Source organism: Onychomys torridus, chromosome X, assembly GCF_903995425.1.
Source record: "Onychomys torridus chromosome X, mOncTor1.1, whole genome shotgun sequence".
NCBI classification, from domain to species: domain Eukaryota; kingdom Metazoa; phylum Chordata; class Mammalia; order Rodentia; family Cricetidae; genus Onychomys; species Onychomys torridus.
This window is the reverse complement of record NC_050466.1, coordinates 66264322-66288066: the sequence shown is the minus strand read 5'-3', so window position 1 is coordinate 66288066 and position 23745 is coordinate 66264322. Positions and strand designations below refer to the sequence as shown.

The 23745-nt window shown below is 37.9% G+C and overlaps 1 protein-coding gene across 2 annotated transcripts in view; it reads right to left on the bottom strand.

Moving 5' to 3' along the window:
* Phex (phosphate regulating endopeptidase homolog X-linked) overlaps window positions 1–23745 on the bottom strand; it is a 217055-nt gene that overhangs the window by 6754 nt on the left and 186556 nt on the right. For both annotated transcript variants that reach the window (XM_036175272.1, XM_036175273.1), the window contains exons 16-19: window positions 14745–14799; window positions 7432–7499; window positions 4992–5122; window positions 511–576 (exon numbers count right to left, since the gene is read on the bottom strand). In XM_036175272.1, coding sequence (XP_036031165.1) covers window positions 511–576; window positions 4992–5122; window positions 7432–7499; window positions 14745–14799 — 320 coding nt within the window. The remainder of the gene's footprint in view (window positions 1–510; window positions 577–4991; window positions 5123–7431; window positions 7500–14744; window positions 14800–23745) is intronic.

Below are 23745 nucleotides of genomic sequence, written 5' to 3'. Positions count from 1 at the left end.
TGTGCAAATCTGTCCATGTTATCATTATGTTTATTTCTTAACTACACACTGAGAGATGGTGTAAACACTCTTATGGACTTTCACTGGCCCAATGTATGAGAATGAGTAGCCTCCAGAATAAGTTAGAAGTTTGAGGCTTAATGATAAAATGATAAGGAAGGATAGAGAGAAAGGTTTACTTCAAGAAAATTCACATGAACTTAGCCCTAAAGAGAGTCCTGTGGCATTCTTTAATATGACTCTGAGTATATTATCAATAAACTAAATTTTAAATATACAATTCTTAATAACCATTATTATCTAGGATGACTCAATACTCCAAAAGAAAAAGAAAATGCAGCTCTATTTATCTATTAGAGTATAACAGAGTCCACATAGAAACACAAATGTGTTTTAGAGAATCCAAAATGTCATATTCTTCAACACTATGTTAGTACTATACACTGAAGTTCACCCATGCATGCTTCCACAATGCAGTTTTTAAAGCCCAGTAAATGTAATAGTAAGTACCCTAAAAGCTTCTCGTAGACCTCCATTATCAGCAATATTTTCTCCCAGGGTCCTCTTCCCTTTCACCTAAGAGAAAGAAAAATAGAAAGTGTTCCACAGTCAACTAGCATTCAGCAAAAGGCATGTAAATATTATAAGATGCAAACATGTCATATTTTAAGGAGAAAATTACATTTTCAGAAGTAGACATGATGTGTTGTGAGATGGCAAACTAGCCCCAGCAAAGGGCTTCTGAATGTAGACATTTCTATCTTCCTACTCTCTGTATTATTTTCTCACCTACCTCTTTATTCTCACCAATTGAGCCAGCTCCAATAAAATGTTAACATTATTCTCAGTGGCTCTAGTTTAATAGGAAAAAATAGAAATGTCAATATCCAGATGACTTTCTCTGATTAACTCACATAATTTGAGTCTTTTTCTCATTGTCCCTATGTCTCTAAATTTTGCCATCCATACAGGAACAAAATTTCAGCACCGACCGTTATCATTTTACCTTCAGCTATTTCTATGAAACATTAAAATGAAAGTTGTTCTCTTGGGGGAACAAAAAAATCAAATAGAAAGGGTACAGACTACAAGGTCAAGGTTTGAAATATGTATGACACCCAGCCAAGCATGGGGAGACATTCTTCTCAACTGTTTCTTAAAACCATAAATGAGCTAGGATAGAAAGTCTAAGTTTATACATCCCACAAACCAAAGCCAACAGAGTATGTTTCCTTTCTTGCTACAAGGACAGTTCAGTATTTACTATCTAGCTTAAGGGTTCACCAACCCCTGTATAGTAAGCAGAATATTGGCTTCTAAAAGACATCTACATCAAAATCCCCAGGGATTTAGGAATAAGTTACCCTACAATGACAAAACTGACTTTTAAGATGGGATTAAGTCAAGGATATTGAAAGAAAGAGAGAGAGAGAGAGAGAGGCTGACTTACTGACTTATCCTGGTTTGTCCAGATAAGCTCAATGTAATTATAAAAGGAAAAGGAAGACAAGAGAGTGCCAGAGTGGTACACTGGACGTTGTTGGCCTTGAAGGAGGAAGGGGCCATGAGCCAAGAAATGTAGATAGCCTCAAAAACTTTGAAAATGCATAAGACAGACTCTTCCCCAGTACCTTCTACAAAGAAAGACATCCATGCTGACACTTTCTTTTAGGCCACTGAGATTTGTGTCGCACTTCTGATCTATAGAATCTTATGAGAATAAATCTGTATTGTTTTAAGCAACTAAATTCATAGTAATTTACTCCATCAGCAACAGGAAATTAATATACAATTCCCACACCATGGATCCTACCAATGACTTCCTTTTTAAGTTAGCCCAACTACTGATGTATCAGGTGATGCTAACAAATAAAAATACATCTTAAGGAAACAAGATTCAGTGTTATCACCAAGAACCCCCACATTCTGTTGCTTTAGTCTCCCAAAGTTACCATTCTGACTGTCTACATTCTTTCACTACATTCCAATGAGGTTAGGACCATTGTCAATACCTTTGTTTAACAAACAAGCATCTGAATCTCAAAGCAGTCCATGGATTTATTTTTTCTTTTAGTTTTTGAAACTAAAATATAATACATCATAAGCCTTTCCTCCCTCTAGCCTTCTCACACACACACTCCCCACTTTTGCTTTCTCTCAAATTCATGGACTCTGTTTCTCTAATTGCTATTATAACCTGGTCAGTTCATACAAAGTTATTTGTATAAATAAACATCTCAGGGCCATCCAGTGGTTTCCCTTCTCTACCAAGACTCTGCAGCCATTTCTGTGACTGCCAGCCTTAGTCTATGGGAGTACTACAGCCCATCTTCCAGTGACTGACTGATGTGATAGTAGAGCTTCCCAACCCCTTGCCCCTGAGCTGAATGACTTCTGGGATGCTATCCATTCTCCAGAACCCTATTTAGTATCAAGAGTAATAAGGCTCAGCTTCCCTCAGAGCCAATGGCAGGTTCCTCATTACATGACTTTCTCAATGACTCACTCACCTAAGGAAACCCTTCTTGGGTTTTGCTTATAATGAAGTTGTTCCAAAACAGAATAATTAAGAAAAAATGCTCACATTCGTCAGGAATTCAAGCCCAAGTAGTTTTCTTTTTCTGGAGCTTTTGTTGTACGGCACATGCCTTCAATTTTTTTCTTATGTATGTTTATATACACTCATGCTTGAATCCCTCTTCTTATTTTTTGCTCTAAGTTTACATCTAAATTATAGCTTCTGGAGTAGCCCATATCTCTTAACTCCTCACACTCTAAACCATCAGAGTAGAGCACATGAGATCAGGTCTGACCTCTCCAGGCCCACTAGCTGCTAACATTCTGCATCTGTGGTAGCCCAACTAAGTTCTTCCCTTGTCACTGCAAAGAACAATTTGGGTACAGAGGGACTGACTCTTACAAATAAAATCTGGAAAATAAAGTTCACAAAGGAAACACACACACACACACACACACACACACACACACACACACACACACACAGCCCTTCTATGGGAATGAGACTGAAGCTGTTCTCTGATGGTTGAATGAATTTATACCGAGACAGATATGCTATTATGATCATTGTCCTAATGGCAAAGATACATGTTTTCAAAACTACATCTCAGTATCTGACACTTTGGGCAAACAAAATAGATACTGAAGAACAAAACTAAATATATGTATTTGAATATATTCATATATATGAGTAAACAAGAGAATGAAAGTATGCTATGTACATATGTGAGTATGACTCTGGAGACATACAGTTCTAAACTCTAACCTAGACTCTACAGCAAGCGAACTGTCATATTAAACTCCACAGAAAAATAAATTTCACATTCATGAAGATTGAAATGTAAAATATCAGAAAAATTTAAAAAACTCTCCTGGGAAAAAAAATGAAGAGGCTCCTGTGATGGTTTGAATGTGCTCATTTATTTGCATACTTAGTCCCCAGCTGATGGAACTGTTTGGGAGGGATTAGGAGGTGTGACCTTGTTGTAGGAGGTATGTCATTGAGGGATGGGCTTTAGAGTTTCAAAAGCCTCTTCAGTTAGTTTAAATCACTCTCTCTCACTCTCTTGCTCTCTTGCCCCCTTGATCTCTCTCTCTCTCTCTCTCTCTCTCTCTCTCTCTCTCTCTCTCTCTCACTCACTTATGGCTATTGTCTCAACATGTAAGCTATCAATTACTACTCTAGCACCACCCCTATCTACCTGTTGCCATGCTCCCCACCATGATAGCCATGAGGTCTAATACTCTAACTCTTTTGCCTTGGTTGTAATCTCTTACCATAGCAAGAGAGAAAGGTAACTAAGACAGCTTCCTTCCTTTCTAATCTGAGTAGAGGAGACATCTTCATAGGCCAAAACAGAAAGACAAAAGAATTGAAGAGACATATGGTATCCTGGAATTTTAAAAATGTTTGGATTTTGTGTGTCATAGATATCACAGGAAAAAAATCTTAAAGGATAAGTAATACACTTGAGGGAGCTACATATAATATGAATAACAGAATGTTAGCATCCCTGCTATTTTAAAAGGCTTTCATAAATTAACAAGAAAAGTAAAGTTACATGGATATATATTCTTTAATCTATCCCTTTCAGAAATATGAAATTTTATTCTGGTGACAATAGGAATGTGTCCTACAGGGAAAAATAATATATACATAATAGGGTATTTATTGCATCAGTATTTCTAACTGAAAATTGTACCCCTGGGTAAGAGGTTAGTTGACTAGGTTATGGTATATTCACACCAGGAATTCTTAAGCCATCACCGAAATCATTAACTAAAGCCATGTGTGTGTCTATGTTTACCTGAACACAGGAGAAAAGTGTATCAGGGTTCCTAACACTGACATTAGGCAGGGAAGATAAGAGAGAAAAGGAAAAGTAATGAAGACAAAGGCAAAAAGGAAAGGAACAAAATCTCACATCCTCAAAGCACATATCCAATTGCATTTTGTCTTCATGGAGGAAAACTATATACATTCATGTGACACAAACATTTCAAAAGTATATTTCTTTTGTTCAAACTTCTTTAACTAAAAACTTGAATTAATTATCAGACCTTTTGGTTCAAAATAATGAGATGTTATCTCTTTTAATTCAACCTAACAATGATTTGGATGGATTTTTTGCACAATATGAAATGTGTGAGATTTTTAAGAATGTTAAAGTTTATCTGTGCTAGGGGATTTGTGATGTCACTAATGTGCAGGCCTGTGAGTCTCCAAATTCAAGTCTGTTAGAACTACCTGAGGGCATGTGACAGACTCCCAGAGTACCAGGCTCCACCCCTAGAGATTCAGTAGGTCTGGCCAGGATTCAAGAATTTGCATTTCTAACAAGTTCCCAGGGAATGCAGATGTTGTGGATCCCAGAAGCATGCTTGAAGAGCCAATGGTCTAAAGCAAGCTAATGTCCAAATGAGGAAAAATGGCCCCAAGGTGCCCCACCACTGCCAACTGCAGCTGTACTCACATTTAAGCCAGCTTTCTTCCAATAATAGCTGCTATACTGGTTAATCATGCACTTGGTTTTTTCCTTAAACTTTTCTTCTGAGTCCGCAGACCACCAAGGATCAAGGTTTCCATTTTTATCATATTTTCTACCTAGGGAAAAGGAAAGTTACAAGAAATCTGTGTTACTTTACAGAAGCTAAAATTGTCATCTTTCCTTTCCTTCACCTTAACAGACTTTCCAAACCAGTCCTGACAGCACTGGATGCCGTCTCTGAGATCAGCTCCCATGTCATCTCCAATGTCGTGGATTAATTGTAGAAAGCAGGGAAGGGAGGCAAAGAATTGAGGGAGTTCTTTCCTTGAAATGAACAAAGGGCATTTTCAAAATGAGATTCATCAATTTAACGCGTGCACCAGTCTCATCCAATCCTGGATTCCTTGTTTTTATCTCCTCTGACCTGAAACATTCTCTGGCAAGCAAAATTAGTTTCCTTCATTCAAAAATCAGAGGGAACTGGAGTAGCACTACCAGTGAAATTCCAAATAATCCATAGGAACAGCCAGTGAGTCATCCAAACCATAGGACCACAGAACCTGACTCAGCCCTATAGCAACCTGCTTCCTCTAAGTTGCCAGGAGCGAAGAGACACATAAACCCTCTGCTATGAATCATTTCACAGTCATCAGTGTGGATAGAAGACCCATCTGTCCTGCTTGGATGAGGAATGTTGCTCTAAAAAGAGAAGTTGGAACTGGAATGGAAATCTCCAGAATGTAACTGGGGGAAGGGAAAGATTAGTTTTTCTTGCTGCATGGTCTCTCATTCTTCATCTTCTCTACACCCTTCAAAACAACAATTTAGGTGTAACTATTCTATTTTCAAGGGTATTACTAGAATCAAAGGCATGGTTTTAATTTAATTACACAGAAAGCCCCCTACACAAAAGTCTCCAAAGAAAGAACTTGTAAGAAAGGGCTTACATGGGAAGCCCCTAAGCAAAATCATTCACTGGATTAACCCAAAGCTCTCCAGCAAGGTTGTTTGCTACTAACACTACCCCCAGGAATGGAGTCACTGTCCTATACCCACTAACACATCAGTCATCAGTTACTGGCCACACACTCATTTGTGCAATACACTGTGTTACATATTGTTGACAGGATGAAATTGCCACATTAGATTCTATCCTGTGGGAGAGACCTCAGAAGAAAGGTCCAGAACCAATGAGCAACACATGCCTTTGTTTCTTAGTTAAGAATCTTCTCTTAGGTAAACTAATTACCCAATAGCAAAAAGAATGTACATTTTAACAGGGAGTGGGAAACCAGAGGAGCAGGAGATGAAGAGACAAGGAAGGCTTTAAGGAAGGGTTGGTGAGATGAAAGAAGAATTATCCAGAAGAAGATGAAGTCTTCTTATCCCAGAATAGTCATCCAGAAAAGGATTTTGGGTACAATGCAGGAACCACAGATAGAAGTTCCTGTCTATGTAATACTGCACAAGGCCTGCTAGGTTCTTAAGGCTGTCTACAAATCATTGTGTTGGTCTGGATACTATTTCAGAGAAAAGGAGGGAGGAAGGAAAGGAGGAAGAGAGAGAGAGAGAGAGAGAGAGAGAGAGATTGTCTAACAATACTCTGTAAGTAAAAAGAACAAAATAATAATATAAAATAAGAACTCCTGGCCCAGTAAAATGGCTCAGTGGGTAAAGTCACCTTCCACCAAGCCTGACAACTTGATTTCAATACTCTGGACACACATGGGAAAGAGAGAATCAATTCTGCAAGTTGTTCCTTGATCTACACACACACACACACACACACACACACACACACATAAAGAAATAAATGTCATAAACTTAAAAATGATGACTCTCAAAGCATAAAGTTTTAGTTGTTTGTTATTATCTTGCTTTTCCCTTTTGCTTAAATACCATCAGGATACAGAGCATCTTTGTATGTTATTAATTTTGAATATATGCCAATAGAAAGAAAATTAGAAAAGAAGCACTTGAAATTATACAAAGCAATCAGGCAGCCGAGTTCCCAAGGCTAACTTCTTAATTAAGCAGCACATACAATCATCTCAGGGGCAGAGCTCACACCTCCAGGGAAAACAACATAGGATGGTAAGGAGGAAACCAGTAGCAAATGGGGAAAGCTCCAGTGCAATCCCTGCAGCCACTGCAGCAGCTCCAGAAATCCTGTTCCAAATGCAAAGGTGATTTCATAGAAACTACAAAGTCTTTTTTTTTTCATTTTACCCTGATCACCAACTGAAATAGTTATTTATTGCAAGCTATCACAGCAAAACATGAGAAAAGTTTTCAATCAGCAATCATATTGCGTGGGATAATCTTCAGTCTATGACGATGCCACTATGAGAGGATAATAACAATTAACACCATCCCATCAACATTATTATAAAAGAAGCAGCTTGTAAAATGAACTAGTACTTACCATTATTATCAAATCCATGTGTGAATTCATGTCCAACAATTACTCCTATAGCACCATAACTCAAGGATCTGTGTCATAAATAGACAATTTGAAAAAATTACAGGCATGAATCTGAGAGCATGACCCTTTAATTTTTTAGTGAAAAGGCAAGATAATAAACTGTTTTCTAGTAACAGTAGTAACAAAAGTATCAAATAATCATACCCATAAAGTATAAAACAATTTCTCTAAATATACCCCTCTAATCAAAACAAAGCAGTATAAATTCTAACATTGTCACTGAGACCTTGTATGAGCCTTAGTGTCCCACTCTATGAAATGAGGAATTTGAAAGACAAAATTTCTGATGTCCTTTCCAGCCTTAACACATCTGTGGCCCTATATCTGTAGCAGTGATATTTTGTATTTATGAACACCTAAAACAGAGCTTGAAAACAATAAATATACTATTTTTATCTGGAAATGTGCTGCAAAGTCACTATAATCATAGAAGTCAAATTGTTTTCTAAATGTAGTCATAAAAAAGGAATAGAGCAGAGATTAAAAGGAATCATTGTGTTTGGAAGTTAGTCACATTCCTCTGTTTCTGTGGCAGACAAGCTGACAGCTGAATAGCAAAGACTGTGAAGCCTTAATCAGATTTGGGGAAAGTGTTATATTATTCCTCTTCACTTTTGAAGAAGCAAGTGGTAGATTATCTGTAAGGATGGCCACCAACAACTCCACCTGTCCTTAAATACAAATGTTCCCTTTCCTCCAACCAAGATGTGATCTGTTTCCTTGTCCTTGTATCTGGACTGGCCTCTAGACTTGTGACCAACAGAATATAGTGTAAGAGTTGAGAGAGGCTCCTGGAACTAGACCTTGAGACACCTTGCAGCTTCCCCCTTCAGCCTTCCCACATGTTAGCAATAATGTAAAGAATTTGACTGCCTGGTTGAAGGGAAAGGGGCCTGGTAAAGCAATGGAGAAGCTCCAAAATGTAAGGGACTCTGAAGGAAAAGGAAAGGCTCTACTGGCCCCACCCATTAGAAGAGCAGGAGGGGAGGGAAGGCATTCTAAATAGTCCAGCCCAGTGGAACAGCCCCAGACCAAATCATAGAATTGTGAGCCAGTAAACGGCTGTTTCTTGATGCTTTATTATACAGCATAGATAATTGGAGCAAAGCACAAACACAAAAGTTGAGGAAATCAATGAGCTTTCCAAACGCATGTGTCTAGGAATTTCTCTCTAGCACATCTCCATGAAGGCCAACCTCCCTCCCCCTTATTCATTTACCACTAAATTCTCTGTTCCTAGAACGATAATAAGAAAATTAACAGCAATTTAACTCATGATTAATTAGCCTTTCCATGACATGTAAGGGACATGTTTTTGTGGAAATTATTTAAGTCAGCTAACCTATAGGTAAGAATTACAGACAATTTAAACTCTTTATTGTAAGATTTGTAATTATGCTAAAAATATTTCACAGTTGGTTCCTGGCATACAACATCAAAGTCATCCAGCAACAGACAGGACCAAAGCTGGAAAGAACAGGATTTTTTGAAGCAACATGTTATTACAGGACGTAATGATCCTTAACATGCTAATTGTTTGTCTCAACTGTACCCAAGGAAGTGCTGGAAGATTTAATTTTTCCCCTTGGTGGCAATTCTTTCCTTTGTTATTTCTTTCCTGCAAGGTAATTTGTATTTGAAAAAAATGTTTCCTACTGTTTTTCCATCATTGCAAACCTTCATTAAAGAAGTAAGAGTAAAATTATGCATTTCAATCATAGAGCTATCATAGCCTATGTGGGACAAACTTGTCATTTCACACGGTGCTAATTTTTGCAGTAGTAGCTAGCACTGTGTGACCTGCAACATTTCGATTTCCCAGATTTCTCAGTCCTTCACACCCCTTAGTCAATGCTATTGACTGGATAAATTTAAGGGATGGACAATGGAAACATACAGAAAGTACTCTGCAATAAATATCCCTTAAGAAGGACTGCTCCAAAAGTTTATTTGCAAGGATAACAGGGAATTCAGAAAATGAATGAATCATTGTAAGTCTCAATTCTCAGTTACAGCAACACAATCCCTTGGACGAGAGGAAAGAAAAAGTAATTTTGTATGGCTAAACCTTATGATGATATGTTTTGTAATATTACATAGATGCTTTCTATACTTTATATTTAACTTAAAGTTTTTTTTTCCATTTTACATATGATCACAGTTCCTCCTCCTTGTCCTCCTGCTCACTCCCCACCTTCCCCTCACCCTACCCCCCTATGCACTCCTCAGAGAGGGTAAGGCCTCCCATAGAGAATCAACAAAGTCTGGCATATCAAATTGATGTAGGACCAACCCCCCTAACCCCCCCATCAAGGCTGAGCAAGACATCCCACCATAGCAAATGGGCTCCAAAAAGCCAGTCCATGCACTAGGGATAAATCCTGGTCCCACTGCCAGGGGCCTCACAAACAGACCAAACCACACAACTGTCACCCATATCCAGAGGGCCTAGTTCAGTCCCATGCAGGTTCCCTAGCAGGCTCCCCAACTGTCAGTCCAGAGTCAGGGAGCTGCAACTAGCTCGGGGTCAGCTATCTCTGTGAATCCATCATGATCTTGACCCCTTTGTTTATATAATCCCTCCTCCATCTCTTCAACTAGACTCTAGGAGCTCCACCCAGTGCTTAGCTGTGGATCTCTACATCATCTGCTTCCATCAGTCACTGGTTGAAGGCTCTGTGGTGACAATTAGGGTAGTCATCTATCTAGTTACAGGGGAAGGCCAGTTCAGGGACCCTCTCCATTCATAAGTGGTTATTAGATGTAAAGCAAAGGACAAGCAGGCTACAATCTACAACCCCAAAGAATCTAGGTAACAAGGAGGACCCTAAGAGAGACATGCATGGATCCTCCTAGGAAGGGGAAATAGATAATATCTCCTGAGTAAATTGGGAGCATGGGAGGAGGGGACGGGATTAGAGAAAGTGACAAGAGAACTGAAGGTAAGGGACAGGGATGGTTAAGTTGGGGGAAGGAGAACAAGGAAAGAGATATCTTGATAGAGGGAGCCATTATGGGGTTAGGGAGAAACCTGGTGCTAGGGAAATTCCCAGGAAACCACAAGGACAATCCCAGCTAAGTCTTCTATTTTTTAAATGAAAATTGTTTAAATTAGCATACTATAAAAAAAATCAACTCATGTGCCTTTTAGAATACAACTGCCTAGGCAGAAATTGGAAGACTTCCTGCCTTAAAAATAGAGCCCTCTGGCCAGGCAAATGTGACACACATCTTTATTCCCAGCACTTGGAAGGCAGAAGCAGATGGATCTCTGAGTTCAAGGCCACCCTGGTCTACAAAATGAATTCCAGGACAGCCAGGGCTATACAGAGAAATCCTGTCTCAAAAAGCAAAATACAAAAACAATAGAGTGCTCCAGAAGGGGAAGGTAACAGTGTTCCTAGACTACCATTTCAGTTTCTCTTATTATCTGAAGGCTTTAACACATGCATGAAATTTGCTGTGGATTATAAACAGTCTGGACTCACCATGACCTCAGGCTGTTATCAAGTATGGGCTACCCTACTCCTGCATCTGAAAATCATTAAAAGGCTCTGAGATGAAAGTAGTTGTAAAATCTTGTTCAATTTTCCTAATAGCTACTTGGGAGTCAGAGAGAATAGGATAAAAAGTTAGAGGCTGACCTGGATAACTTAGTAACATTGTATCTCAAGAACATTTTTAAGGTGAGGCATAGGAACACACACCTATAATCCTGACACTGCATTTGAGAGACTGATAGGAGTGTGAGACCAGCCTGGGCTATATGTGGAGCCTGTTTCAAAAAAACCAAACCAACCAACCAAACAGTAAAACATTCAAAAAGAAGTAAGACATCTTCTTGTATCTTTCCAATGATTAGGAGTTCACTTCTCTAATGTGATCTATTACCTCTTAGAGTAGTTCCAAATAAAAGGTTTCTTCTACATGCCTATCTAAAGTTTCTTAACTGTGCTTTCAACCTACTGGTCCAGTATAGTCACTAGCTGAACACTTGCTGACATCCCTAAACACAGAAAAGCATTCTGCCACTTAATTTTCCTTCCAAAAGACAAAACACAGAATGTCTGTAATCCTGTAAATTACGGGGAAAGGCAAGATGATCACAAGCTCAAGGCCAGCCTTACTTACATAGAAACTGCTAGACTGGCAACTTTGAGGCCTCAACAAAGAAAAAAAACCCTGCAAACTCCAACTCCAAACATTGCCAAGTTCTGTCAAGTTCTTTTTTTTCACTATTTATTTTATTTTATCTGTATATTGCCAAGTTCTGTCAAGTTCTTTTTTTTAACTATTTATTTTATCTGTATGAGTTTTGTTTTTCTTGCATGTATGTCTATGTACTATGACTGTACCTGGTACCCATAAGGGTCATTGTAAGCCACCACATGGATGCTGAGAATTGAACCCAGATCCTCTGGAAGAGCAACCAGTATACTTAACAGCTAAGCCACGTTGTGATCTCTCTTCCAGGTTCTTATATTCTAGTCATAAACTAGAGAACAGCATTTCCCCAAAACATAGAAAGCAGAGTCATCAAACCTTGGGGTTAAACATATCCAAATAAATTTCTTAAAGAACTTGAGAAATGAAGATAATGAGAGGGAAGAGAATGACAATTTCATGGAACACTTTTGGATCATGCTGTATAAGGTCATTTACATTCCGGCTTCTTGCTTTTCTGGCCTCACAACTAAATCCAACACTCACAGGAAGGCTACAATGAGCAGCCTGAGCAAAAAGACAGCTATTCCTTTAGCTCTGGTAGCTATCCATCAATTAAGAGAAAGTAGACAAGAAGCCAGTTCATTGAACTGTAATTTCTACCATTTCTACATTCCCAGTGCAAAGTAGGCAAATGATGCTTGCCAGGTATTCACTGAAGTGATATATTAATAGGAAGTGGTGGCTCACTCAAGTATCGACTATGGCTCAACCTGAGATAGTACTAGCAGACACTAACAAGAATACTTAAGTTTCTGATTCATACATTTCTATAAAAATCCCCTGCCCATGAACCAAATAAATAAATCATTGAATCAATGACTTACAAACATAACCAAACTATTTCCAAGTGTTCAGATATAGTTACGTAACAATAGAAAACTCAGTTAAAATATCTATGATAGACAGAATCAAAGAATGCCAGGATTTTTTTCAGTTTGAAGAGACCTTAGAGAATTACTTAAACTTTTAATTTTTCTGAACTTATTGTATACATTTCTAATCTTAATCATGGGGAAAAAAACAAAATCCAAATGCCCAAATACTGAAGAAAGCTATTCAGTTAAGGATCAGGGGTTACTAATGGATTTGATTAGATACAAAGCTAATATTTTGTATTTTCACTGACAATAGTGTTTCCCTGCAGTCTCCTCTATTGATGCCTGCCTATGTTCCCTCAGCATACAGCATGTCTCAGTGCACTGATCTCATTGCTTTTAAGTGCCAACTTAAAACTAGTTGCCTGAGGAGTTTCTCCAGCCACCAGAAATTCCTTCGCATAAGATGGGCACTGCCAGGGAATCCCCATGGTTGCACCTCTAAACAACTGATGGAATGTGACCTAGAGGTTACAAATAACCCGTCCCCCTTATCTTGAAACATGTTCTGTAGTTCCCCAGCAAGACTGATTTCCAGTTGCCCATTATGATGTGTTGGCTTTGGAACACATATGTGGCAAGCAGAATAATGACTTCCCCAAAGTGACCTGATGTAAATTCCTGGAACCTGTGAATGTGTTATGTTACATGATAAAGAGGAATTAAGGCTGCTAACCAGATGACCTTAAAACCCGGAATTATGTGGGTGGGTCCAAAGTTACCACAAGTGTCTTTAAGAATAGAAGAGGCAAAGAATGATGTCAAATGAGATGCTACTTTGACATTTTTTAAATGAAGAAAGAAGGCTATGGACAAAGGAATTGTGGGCCCCTTCTTAAAATCAGAAAGATAAGGAAATAATTTATTCCCTAGAACTTCCAAAAAAAAGAATGCATCTTGAGTTTAGCCTAGTGACAGCTAGGTTGGATTACACAATGACAGTCTCTATGCTTGTATAATTGTAGTGGTAATTCACTTTTCCAGCCATAGAAGACTCAGAGGACACAACATGTCATTCCTTCCCTCTCAGTTTCACCTCCCCATCTTCTGCTGGGGTTTCCTAGCACCACATTCCAAAAGAACTACTTACACCCTTACAACAGGGGCAGCTTCTGAGGAAGCCCAATCAAAGCACAACCATTGTATTTCTCTGATTTTTATATGCATAAAATATTATGTCATTTAGCCTATAATCATATGAAAGTTCTCATATATCAAAACGCAAATGCAAGTGACTCAAATCATAAAATCAAGTCTAAATTTTCCATGCCACAGCCACATAAAGGCATATAAGAAATAATGGTATTATTGACAATGAATATTATGAGAAACTCCACTATAGAGAAAGTATGAATTACAGGCATCTACAATCTGTTTGTAAACAACTGTCCCTAAGTCCAGACCCATCCATTTTGACCTATGGTACAGTTATGCTGGTTACATTTCTAATTGCACATTTAATTACCTCACTTCTTCAGAAACTTCAGTATTTTCTCTTCTAAATTCCTCACTAGACATTCAGAGCCCTCCAATATCAAACTAAAATCTTTTCTACATGACTTCTTATTACTTCTTGACCAGCCAAGTTAGCCTCTGTCATCCTATAATGTACCTTTCTTCCCTTTCTTCAGTTTCTTCACCCAGAATGGTTTTAGCCCATTTCCTTCTATCCCAATTATCTTTCAAGTGATTAAACACATGAAAAATAAAATCCTGTGTAGAAAATTGACTTTTCCATCTAGTCCAATACTCTAGTAACACGGATCAGAAAACAAATACCAAATGAAAACTAATAAGACTTCCAATATTTTCTTTCTGCTGATAACCACTGACTTGCATTGGCTGTTTAAGATACTGCCATGAGTTGCAGAAAAATGTTCAACTTTAAGGGATGTAGAACTCTCAGCTACCTCTTCAGCACCATGTCTGCCTAAATACCACTATGTTTCCTGCCATGACACTAAAGGACTAAATCTCTGAACTGCAAGCCAGCTTCAATTAAATGGTTTCCTTTCTAAGAATTGCCATGTCATGATGTCTATTCATAGCACTTGGAACTTTAAGGCAGACTATATGTTCTGTCATTGGCCAAAGTGACAAGTTCTTCTTTGCTAACTTGTCAAGGACTGGTTTCTTTTCTAATTTACTCACCGAGGGTATTCTGTTCCCCAAAAGAAAGGCTTCTGCAGCTCACCAGCTGGAAATCCTGAGAAGATGGCAAGCAAACAAAAAATGTTAAGGATATGGAGAATATGATTCAATATCCAGACTCTGGTTTCAGCTACAGCCCACAGCTCATCCAAACTGTATTCCTTATGGATCCATCATATATTCAAGAGATCTGTTTAAAGGTGATATTAATTCACCTGAGTTTGAAATATTTATTTCAAACATGGAATCATTTCAAGGACAATTTATACAGATATGCTATTGGTAGAGTCCAGCCTACTGTGAAATGGGCCTCTTCATATACAGCACACTCACAGGCTGCAGGATAGCCAACAGGTTCCCAGATGTTCATAGGTTTCAGACTCCTAGCTACCCATAATTGCAGCCACACATGCCAAACATGAAGAATGGTAACACATTAGATGTGATAGTTTACTGTCATTGCCTTGCACGTCTTTGAATTTGTGTTTTATATGTGGGTTTAAAGGATATCATGAAGCATGTGTTTGAAAAGAGTAGATGTACATGACAGGCATATCAGCTGTTTCTAGGTACCCTTTGCACACCAGTATTTATCCTGCCCAAGGAGTACAGGATTTCAATTGTTTCACACATGAGGAGTCTAGCAAGATACAGCATAGTTTCATGTTACTCTGAACTCAACAGTTCTAGACTTGGAGGCCATGCTTTCCCTGTTAACTAGAATTTGCTTAGATTACTAAAAGAAGTTAATAACATTCTAAGAAATGGAATGATTAGAGTTCTCCATCTTATTTTCTCTTCATACTTCTCTGAATTGCCCAACCTTTCAAACTGAAATTGGTAACAGAGGAGAGGGAAATGTATCATTTCTTTACCTTTTAGTCTCTCCTTATTCATCACTGAGGCAAAGAGTGTTGGTAGATAAATGAAAAAAATAAAAGGCTGAATATACAGCTCAATGTTAGACCATTGCATAGTATTGGTGGAGCAGCACTAACACTACCAAAAATGAAGTAGTAAACTTAGTAGTAGTAGCAGTAATAGCAGTAGCATAAAAATAGCAGAATTAGTTCTGTGCAGTAATCCTACCTTGCTGGTGAAAAAAGATGCCATGTATGTGCTACAAAAAACAAAGTGTGTCATTTTATAAATTCCTTACAGAAGTTAAAAGTGAGCCTCTTCACATGGAAGACTTGCACTGTGGCTTACAAAGATGAAAGGTAAAATTCATGCTAATGACATACAATTTTAGTGTTCCTAATAAGAGCAGTATCTGGCAAATTAAACAACACTGTTGATGAGTCAAAGAGAGGATGATGCTTTACATTTTAGCCCTTGTGGTGGCATTTGTTCTGCTTCCTGCACAAGAGCCCTTGCATCTTCATTTTACACTGAGCCCTACAAATTAGTTAGCTGGCCTTGGATATAGATGAATGCAAGAAACACTTGGTTTTGCCCTTCCAAGTCACCACTAAATTGTGCACTCTGAGCTGATCCTTGGAGTTGTGCTTAACAGTCATTACAGCTGGGAATTCAAAAGAGAGAGAGGATGGGAGAGGGAGAAAGAGAAATAGGGGAAGAGACCTTCTGCAATGTCCTTGTCTGCTTGAGAGCAGCTGCTGTAGGCCCCATGGGACTGAATGTTCTTTTATGAATTAAAATGCTCCTCTGCTTTCTGCTCAACTTTCTAGCTCCCCTCCATGCCAGGACACTTCTAGGGGAAATGAAGGCAGGAAAGCAAGTCTTGAATTTAGAGATGAAGTAGTCATTTCATAAAACTCTTACATTCTGTGTCTTTTATTAATAATATCAGACTTTGAAATTTCAAGGTACATAAACCTAATTACAATACAGAGATGGAGCCAGTTAATGCTTCTCTCTTCCTGCTGCTTTCAAATAAAGGAAAACACATCAAATATGTTGAAATTTCAAGGGGCAATGTTACTTTAATATTCATAATTTCTACATTTCCTTAAGCATCTTTGGCATCTTTACATTGATAGTCCATTCTCTTTTTTTTTTTTTGGTGATTTGATTTTAGTAAGCCATTTTGATATAGATATATATATGCAAATATATTACATATATATGCAAATCAGTGTTTATATGAAAATTTCATTTTAAACAATAAATCACCCCAAAGCAATGATATTTTTCTAATAAGAACAATGATCATAAGCCAAAGTGATTTAATTATTCAGTCATGATGGCTTCCCTCACTGATAATGTGCCCAGCTGGAAGCAGTTATGTCCACTGCCAACCTCGTCACAGAGAAACATCTGACACCTGCATAAGACTCCACTGCTACAGCTTTGGTTTTTTAGGGGCCCCAGTCTCCAGTGCTGAAGTCATCACATCACCCTGATCTGCTATATCTTCTCAGCTTGTAAGGGCCTTGAATCCCAAGAGTGATAAACTGAAGAATCTGATGCCCTTAGGCATGCTTTGCTGAAGTGAATGGATTAACAGTGTAAGCTGCATTTTTGGAGATGTCAACTAGCAAGAGTGATAGACGGAAATCCCAACGGGGTCAATTCAATATCTTATCTCATAAAGTGGATAAGTTGTATTAGCAAAGGTGGAAGTGAGAAATAAATAAATGGAAAGGGAATTCTTTCTCTCTCTTTTTAATAGGTGTCTGTCCTGTTTTCTCAGAAACTCATTTTATTTCAGGGTTTCCCCATTGCAGAACCACTTATCACCTGTTCCAGACTTTTAAAAAAATCAGTATATTTATGGGAAGCATTCCTCACTCTGTGTGTGTGTAAGAGAGACGGGGGTGAGGAAGAGGGATTTAACTATTGGGTTAATCAAAATTAATGATTTTTTAAGAAGTATGGTAGGAGAGTAAGATGTTGCAAGCATTTTGTAAAGGACTAAATCTCTTTGTGATGTTTTGAGAATTCTAAGAGATAATAAACTAAGTAGAAACATGACATATGGTACAGTGCATGGAATTTCTGTGTAATATATGTAATGAATAGATATATGCACACATGTATGCTTTCAATTCTTCTCTAACAGACTGTGTTCTATTATATAAAAGAAAAGACAATTTTCTTCCAACACAACAGACACAGTGGGGAAATTCTGGGACAAAGCTCCAGTTTTGCATTTTTGCTTATGCACACTTCCATCCGTGAGCAAAGCAGAAACCACCTGTACTGAGCCACATAGGAGCACACAAGGTGGTCATATCCATACCATTCACATTTTGTGCTTTACAAGTCACACCCACCACATCTGCAGTCAAAACTTTCAACTTCAGATAATTCTCCTCCTCCCACTACATAGTAACTCTTAAGAGGCAGCTCCCTAAACACCAAATGCAAACACCAGTTACTTCCAAGAGAAAGTGACATTTTTATTATAGTATTTGTATATTTGTCCATTTAACACATAAAAACTCTGCTATCTTTTTATTAGACACCCACTTATTGTTTGAAATGTGTCACTGATAAGTTTTTTTTCAAATTTATTTTTATTTTTAATCATGTGTGTGGTGGAGTAGGTATGTTCATGTGTACACGGGTGCCCTTAGAGGCCAGAGACATTGGTTTTGCCTGGAGCTGGAGTTTCAGACCAGCCCAATGTGGATGCTATCAACTGAACTTGGGTCTTATACAAGAGCAAGACGTCCTCTTAACCACTTAGCCATCTCTCCAGCCCCAAGTCATAATTTTTTTATTATTGTTTTGTCCCATCCTCACTTCCTTGTAAGCTCTGTGGCTTTTGTTACATAATTTTTATAGTGCAGTAGTGTTTACAAATGCATGTCATGGTATAGCAGGGATGTACTCACACATGGCAGTTGGTCTCAACTGTTAACATGTGAAAGAATCAGATCTTAACTACAGTTTGCTAAGCATCACTTTCTGGGTCTCTCTAGTTATTAGTTAGTTTGGAATAGGGCTTCAAATGTCACCTCCATCACTGTGTGTCGTAGTCTAGGCACCACACTTTGAGAACCACTGTCCAAGTGCTTGTCCAAGCAATGCTGGAGTTCACTGATGTACTTTGTATATATAAGACCATAACAGACTGCTATGTGGCAAATGAAAAAGAAAAAGGCCAGTCTTAAAATTTTAGCATGGAAAATATCCATAAGCTGTTGTTGGAATAAAACCAGGTATAGACATAAATGTATAAATAGTATTATAATGGCTATCCTGTTGAGACTGATTATATATATATATATATATATATATATATATATATATATATATATATGTATATATTTTTTTTTCAAAGTGTCTGTCAAATACAAATTGATTGTAGTAATCATCTTTTGGAGAAAATTAGGATTTTAGGTGAACATGAATGGTTTACATTTTGATTAATTGAAGGTAATCAACTTCTGTCATCAAAGCTAGCTGTTTTAGAATTGTGTGTTTAAGCAAAATTTCTTCTAAAAGCTATCCAAACACAGTTAACTAAACTTACATAGTGTTGTTTTGTTCTTGTATTGTTAACACTAACAAATTCTATTGCTATGTCCAGCAAAAATAAGGTTTGTAGTTATAGAATTTCAATGACTCCAATTGTAACAGAATAAAATATTGGCACCTGTATGCTGTAATCACATCATTGTTTATTGTTAATCTGTACCTGGGAAAGCCACAGGGACCTGCTTCTAGTTTTCTACCTGGGTCAACATTTCATTTTGACTGAGCTTTCTCTTTCGAACTCTCCTATCACTGAATACTGACTAACTTCATTGGAGCTCAGCCAAATGCTGACCATAAAATGCAAACTGTTCCTCTTGCTAGCATCATTGATCAAAGAAATGATCACATTCAGCGGATGATAACCGCAAGTTCAACTGATTTTTGTTTTGTTTTGTTTTGTTTTTTGAGACAGGGTTTCTCTGTGTAGCTTTGTGCCTTTTCTGGAGCTCACTCTGTAGACCAGGCTGGCCTTGAACGCACAGAGATCCACCTGCCTCTGCCTCCCGAATGCACCACTACCCAGCAACAGCTATCTGACTTCTATAGTCATCAAATCATGGCCTGAATGTAGCTACAGTTTTTCAGGAGAAATTTAATGTCTCAATGTTTCAGAGCTTCAGTATCAATTTTATTATTGTAAAATCACGCTAATTTGAGTTTTCTAAGTATAGACAGATATAAAGAAAAAAATAAAATTAATCAATTAGCCCATCACTCAGACATTAAGAAAGCAAATGAATATACTCAGGACTAACAAATTCACACTGTATAGAGATATGTCAAACAGGAATAATTTTCCCTCATCTCCACCCATTTCTGCCCAACCTTGACCTATCTTTCTCCCACTATCAGCAGGCCTTATTTCAGATTCAAATATCATCTTACCCCCTGGTGTTATCTTCTATGATTTCTTCTTTATAACTCACTATAATTCTCAGCTGCTCTCCATTTTAATAGATAACCAATCTTGTCACAGGAATTGCAAGTTCTACAATAAAAGAGTTTTTAAATTCTTTCTTTTGTTTTTTAAGATTATAACATAATTACACCATTTCTTCCTTCCTTTCCCCTCTTCAGACCTTCTCATATACCCCTCATTGTTCTCTTTCAAATTCATGGCCTAATAGGGGAATTTTTCATTTTATTCAGCTTTACTATTTTTTCATTGCAATACCCACAGAGCTAGAGCACCTGGCAAGTATGTCCGGCGAGTGAATGGAATCTGTACCTTATGAACCTCAAAAAGGTTCATAAGCATTACCTGTTGTTAGGGACCAAGATGTCAGGAACCAAACATGAACCATGGTAAGTACTAGCTAGACCAGAGAACAAGTCATAAGCTTCTTCCCAGAGCAGTAACCAGAGGCCCCCAAAGATAAGAGAACATCCCACTGTCAGGTGCCATGACAGCTGAATGTAAAGAGCATTCCAGGGTCAGGTAGCCTAGCAATAGAATAAACTGCCCCTGACCAGTGACCTTAGCCAACATCTCGCAGTTGCACGATCTGCCTCACACATCTTGCACCCCTTCCATGTTCTACATGCCCCTTTTCCCCTTCCTTCCTTCCTGCCCCTTCCCCTCCTATCCTATATAAGCTTTGCAGATTAAAATAAAGATTGGCAGCTTGATCAGAATCTTGTCTTGCTGTTCGTCTCTTGTGTCCCCTGTCTCTTTCATTCACTCCCACAGGTGGGTCGCCCCCGTTGAAACCCCGCTGACCGGGGCAACCTGTAATTATGATTATACTTTGTTACCAAAAATCTAATAGTACAGGATGTATTTAAGTACTACCAGTAAGTACATTACTTCTTGAATCTTCCATGCTCAGTGCCAGGTCTGGCATACATTCCATTATTCAAGTTTGCCTTTCATTTTCTTTCTAGATGAGAGTTGGACTGGTTCTTGCTATGATGGCAGAACCAGTATAGCTTTGAAGCCAACACATAGTCCATCAAAATGTAGTATGAAGGCTGGGTAGAAGGCTCAGTGGATAAAATGCTTTCCATACAAGCATGAAAGACTTAAGTTGGGAATCCCCAGCACCCATGTAAAAGCAAGGTGTGATAGCATGTGCCTGTAATCCCAGTGCAGTAAGGCAGAAACAAGAGGATCCCTAGGACTTTATGGCCAGCCAGCCTAGCTAATCATTGAGAGACACTGTTTTGTCTCTCAAGGGAGAAAACAATCAGTGAAGACACTAGACATCAACCTAGCCACAGGGGCTGGAGAGATGGCTCAGCAGTTAAGAGCACTGGTTGTTCTTCCAGAGGTCCTGATTAAATTCCCAGCAACACATGGTGGCTTACAACCATCTGTAATGAGATCTGGCGCCCTCTTCTGACATGTAGGCAGAACACTGCATACATAATACATAATAGATAAATAAATTTTTAAAAAGTAATTCTAAAAAAAAAAAAACCTAGCCAAAACATCCACAAATGAACACACATGTGAACATAAACACAATATGCAAATAAAAACAAAGAAGTCCTGCCTACTTTTAATTAATTTCTACCACACTGTTTCCCCTGGGTCCTCCATACCTTCCCACCAAAGGATTAAAATGAAGTATACTGCCCTTTCTAATGTTTGTGGCACACATTGAAGAGGGAAAATTAGACAAAACCAGACAAAAACTCTTGATCTGTGAGTAATGACCTAATACTAATATCTTTTCTCTATACTCTTTGTTATTTCCCTTTAACTACATAACATTAAGAGTACAATTTAAGGTAATCATCATATAGCAAATATTCTGGAAACACTAGTTTCCAAATGTTTCTCTTATTCAGAAGTTTTACTTTTTCATATTGATACAAATGCAACTGCTTTTTAAGACATCCTTGAGTAGAACTCACACATCTTTTCTTTTTGTTTCTGTATTTAATCATACTGGTCAAAAATAGAGGAGGCCTCAAACTTCCATTGCCAGTGTTCAAAGCCCAGCACACTTAACCCCTTCTTCCAGTCAAAATTTACCAAAATGTATTAACACAAGCAAGACACCTCAAGCTTATCTAAATCTAGAACCATTTTACTCAGTATCCCTACTGAATCTGGTGAAGGGATTAGCATTATTAAATTATTTAATTAGGATTCTTCCAGATACCTCTAAGGTAGAAATGGCACTGGCAGATGCAAAGTTCGGTTCCCCACAAAAGGTAATAGAGACAATTCAAAAGGAGAGTCCAAATGAACTTCAGAATATATAGACTGGGGTACAATGTCAGGCACTGAATGAAATGTTTGCATACGTGCTGGAACTGCTTTCTATAGAGATACACTTGCAGTTCTCCAATAATTAGGTATATGGGTCTTTGAGTTCTTATCAAAATGTGGTTGTTGGTAATATTTGTTGTTAAAGGACTGATGATGTCCATATGACGTGCTGTTGCATTATTACTTTTTCAATTAATAGGATATGTGGCTTTTGCATGGAGTTGTTGATGTATTAATAAGGTTTTGATCTAGTGTGTATTATGACAGCTATTTTCAAAAGATTTAGGTGCTAGTCTCATACGACAAGATGAATCCATATATCAATCCATACTTGAAAGTTAAGTAAGTCATGGTTGTGTTGAGTTTTACTTGTAGTTGCATTTTGCTTATACATTTAGTTATTGCATTTATCCTGTGAAATAGCTTGTAGCTCTACAGCTCACTAAGTGAATATAGCTCATGATACTAAATTCAGAATTGTCAGCATACTCAAATACACCATAAAAGCTATTACAAGCATTTGGTTTGGTCATGATGATGGAACTACTGGCCACTAATATTTACTGAGTCTCTGTGATAATTCAAGCCACATGAGTAAGTTCTGAATGTACAAACGTCATACATCATCAAAGTACATACAGTATAGAAAATAAAAGAGCATGTTATTGAACAATCATATCTTGCAAGACCTAAAGAAAAAGGTGAATCTATTCTACCCTTTCTAAAGTACACAGAAAAGAAATACAGCATTCACAGAAGATGTGCAGAGGAATTTGGAGAGGGGTAATATTTATATAAACATCTATACTAATGGGAAGAAGACATGGCTGATAAAAACCAATTGACCTTTGAGGCAGAAAATGTAAGAAAACTTGTTCTCAAAATGTGGTATGCAAACCAGCAAAATCAGCATCCTCTGGGCACTTGTTAGAGATGGAAACATTGAACTCCTACCCCAAACCTGCTGAATCAAGAACATATGAAGTGGACTTCTGAGTTTCAACCAACCATTTGTCTTATTGAGCCCCACCAGTTTATATCAGAATAACTAATATTAACCCCATCTGCAAATTAGAATCCTGACCAATGCCCCTGCCCAAATCTATTGAGGTGCAATATCTATGATGCTGTCCACTTGTAACTTGGCCACAAAAACAGTAAAGAATTGATCATGTTTAAAGTAACTGATCCATAACTCAGCCCTCCTGGTTTATTCCACTCACTCCACCTCTGATATCATGCATTTGTGACATGATATTTTTACTTGAACTTCCTTCAGACTATTGTTTCCAAGATTAACTTTTATATGACCTAAAAATATGATTGCACTAA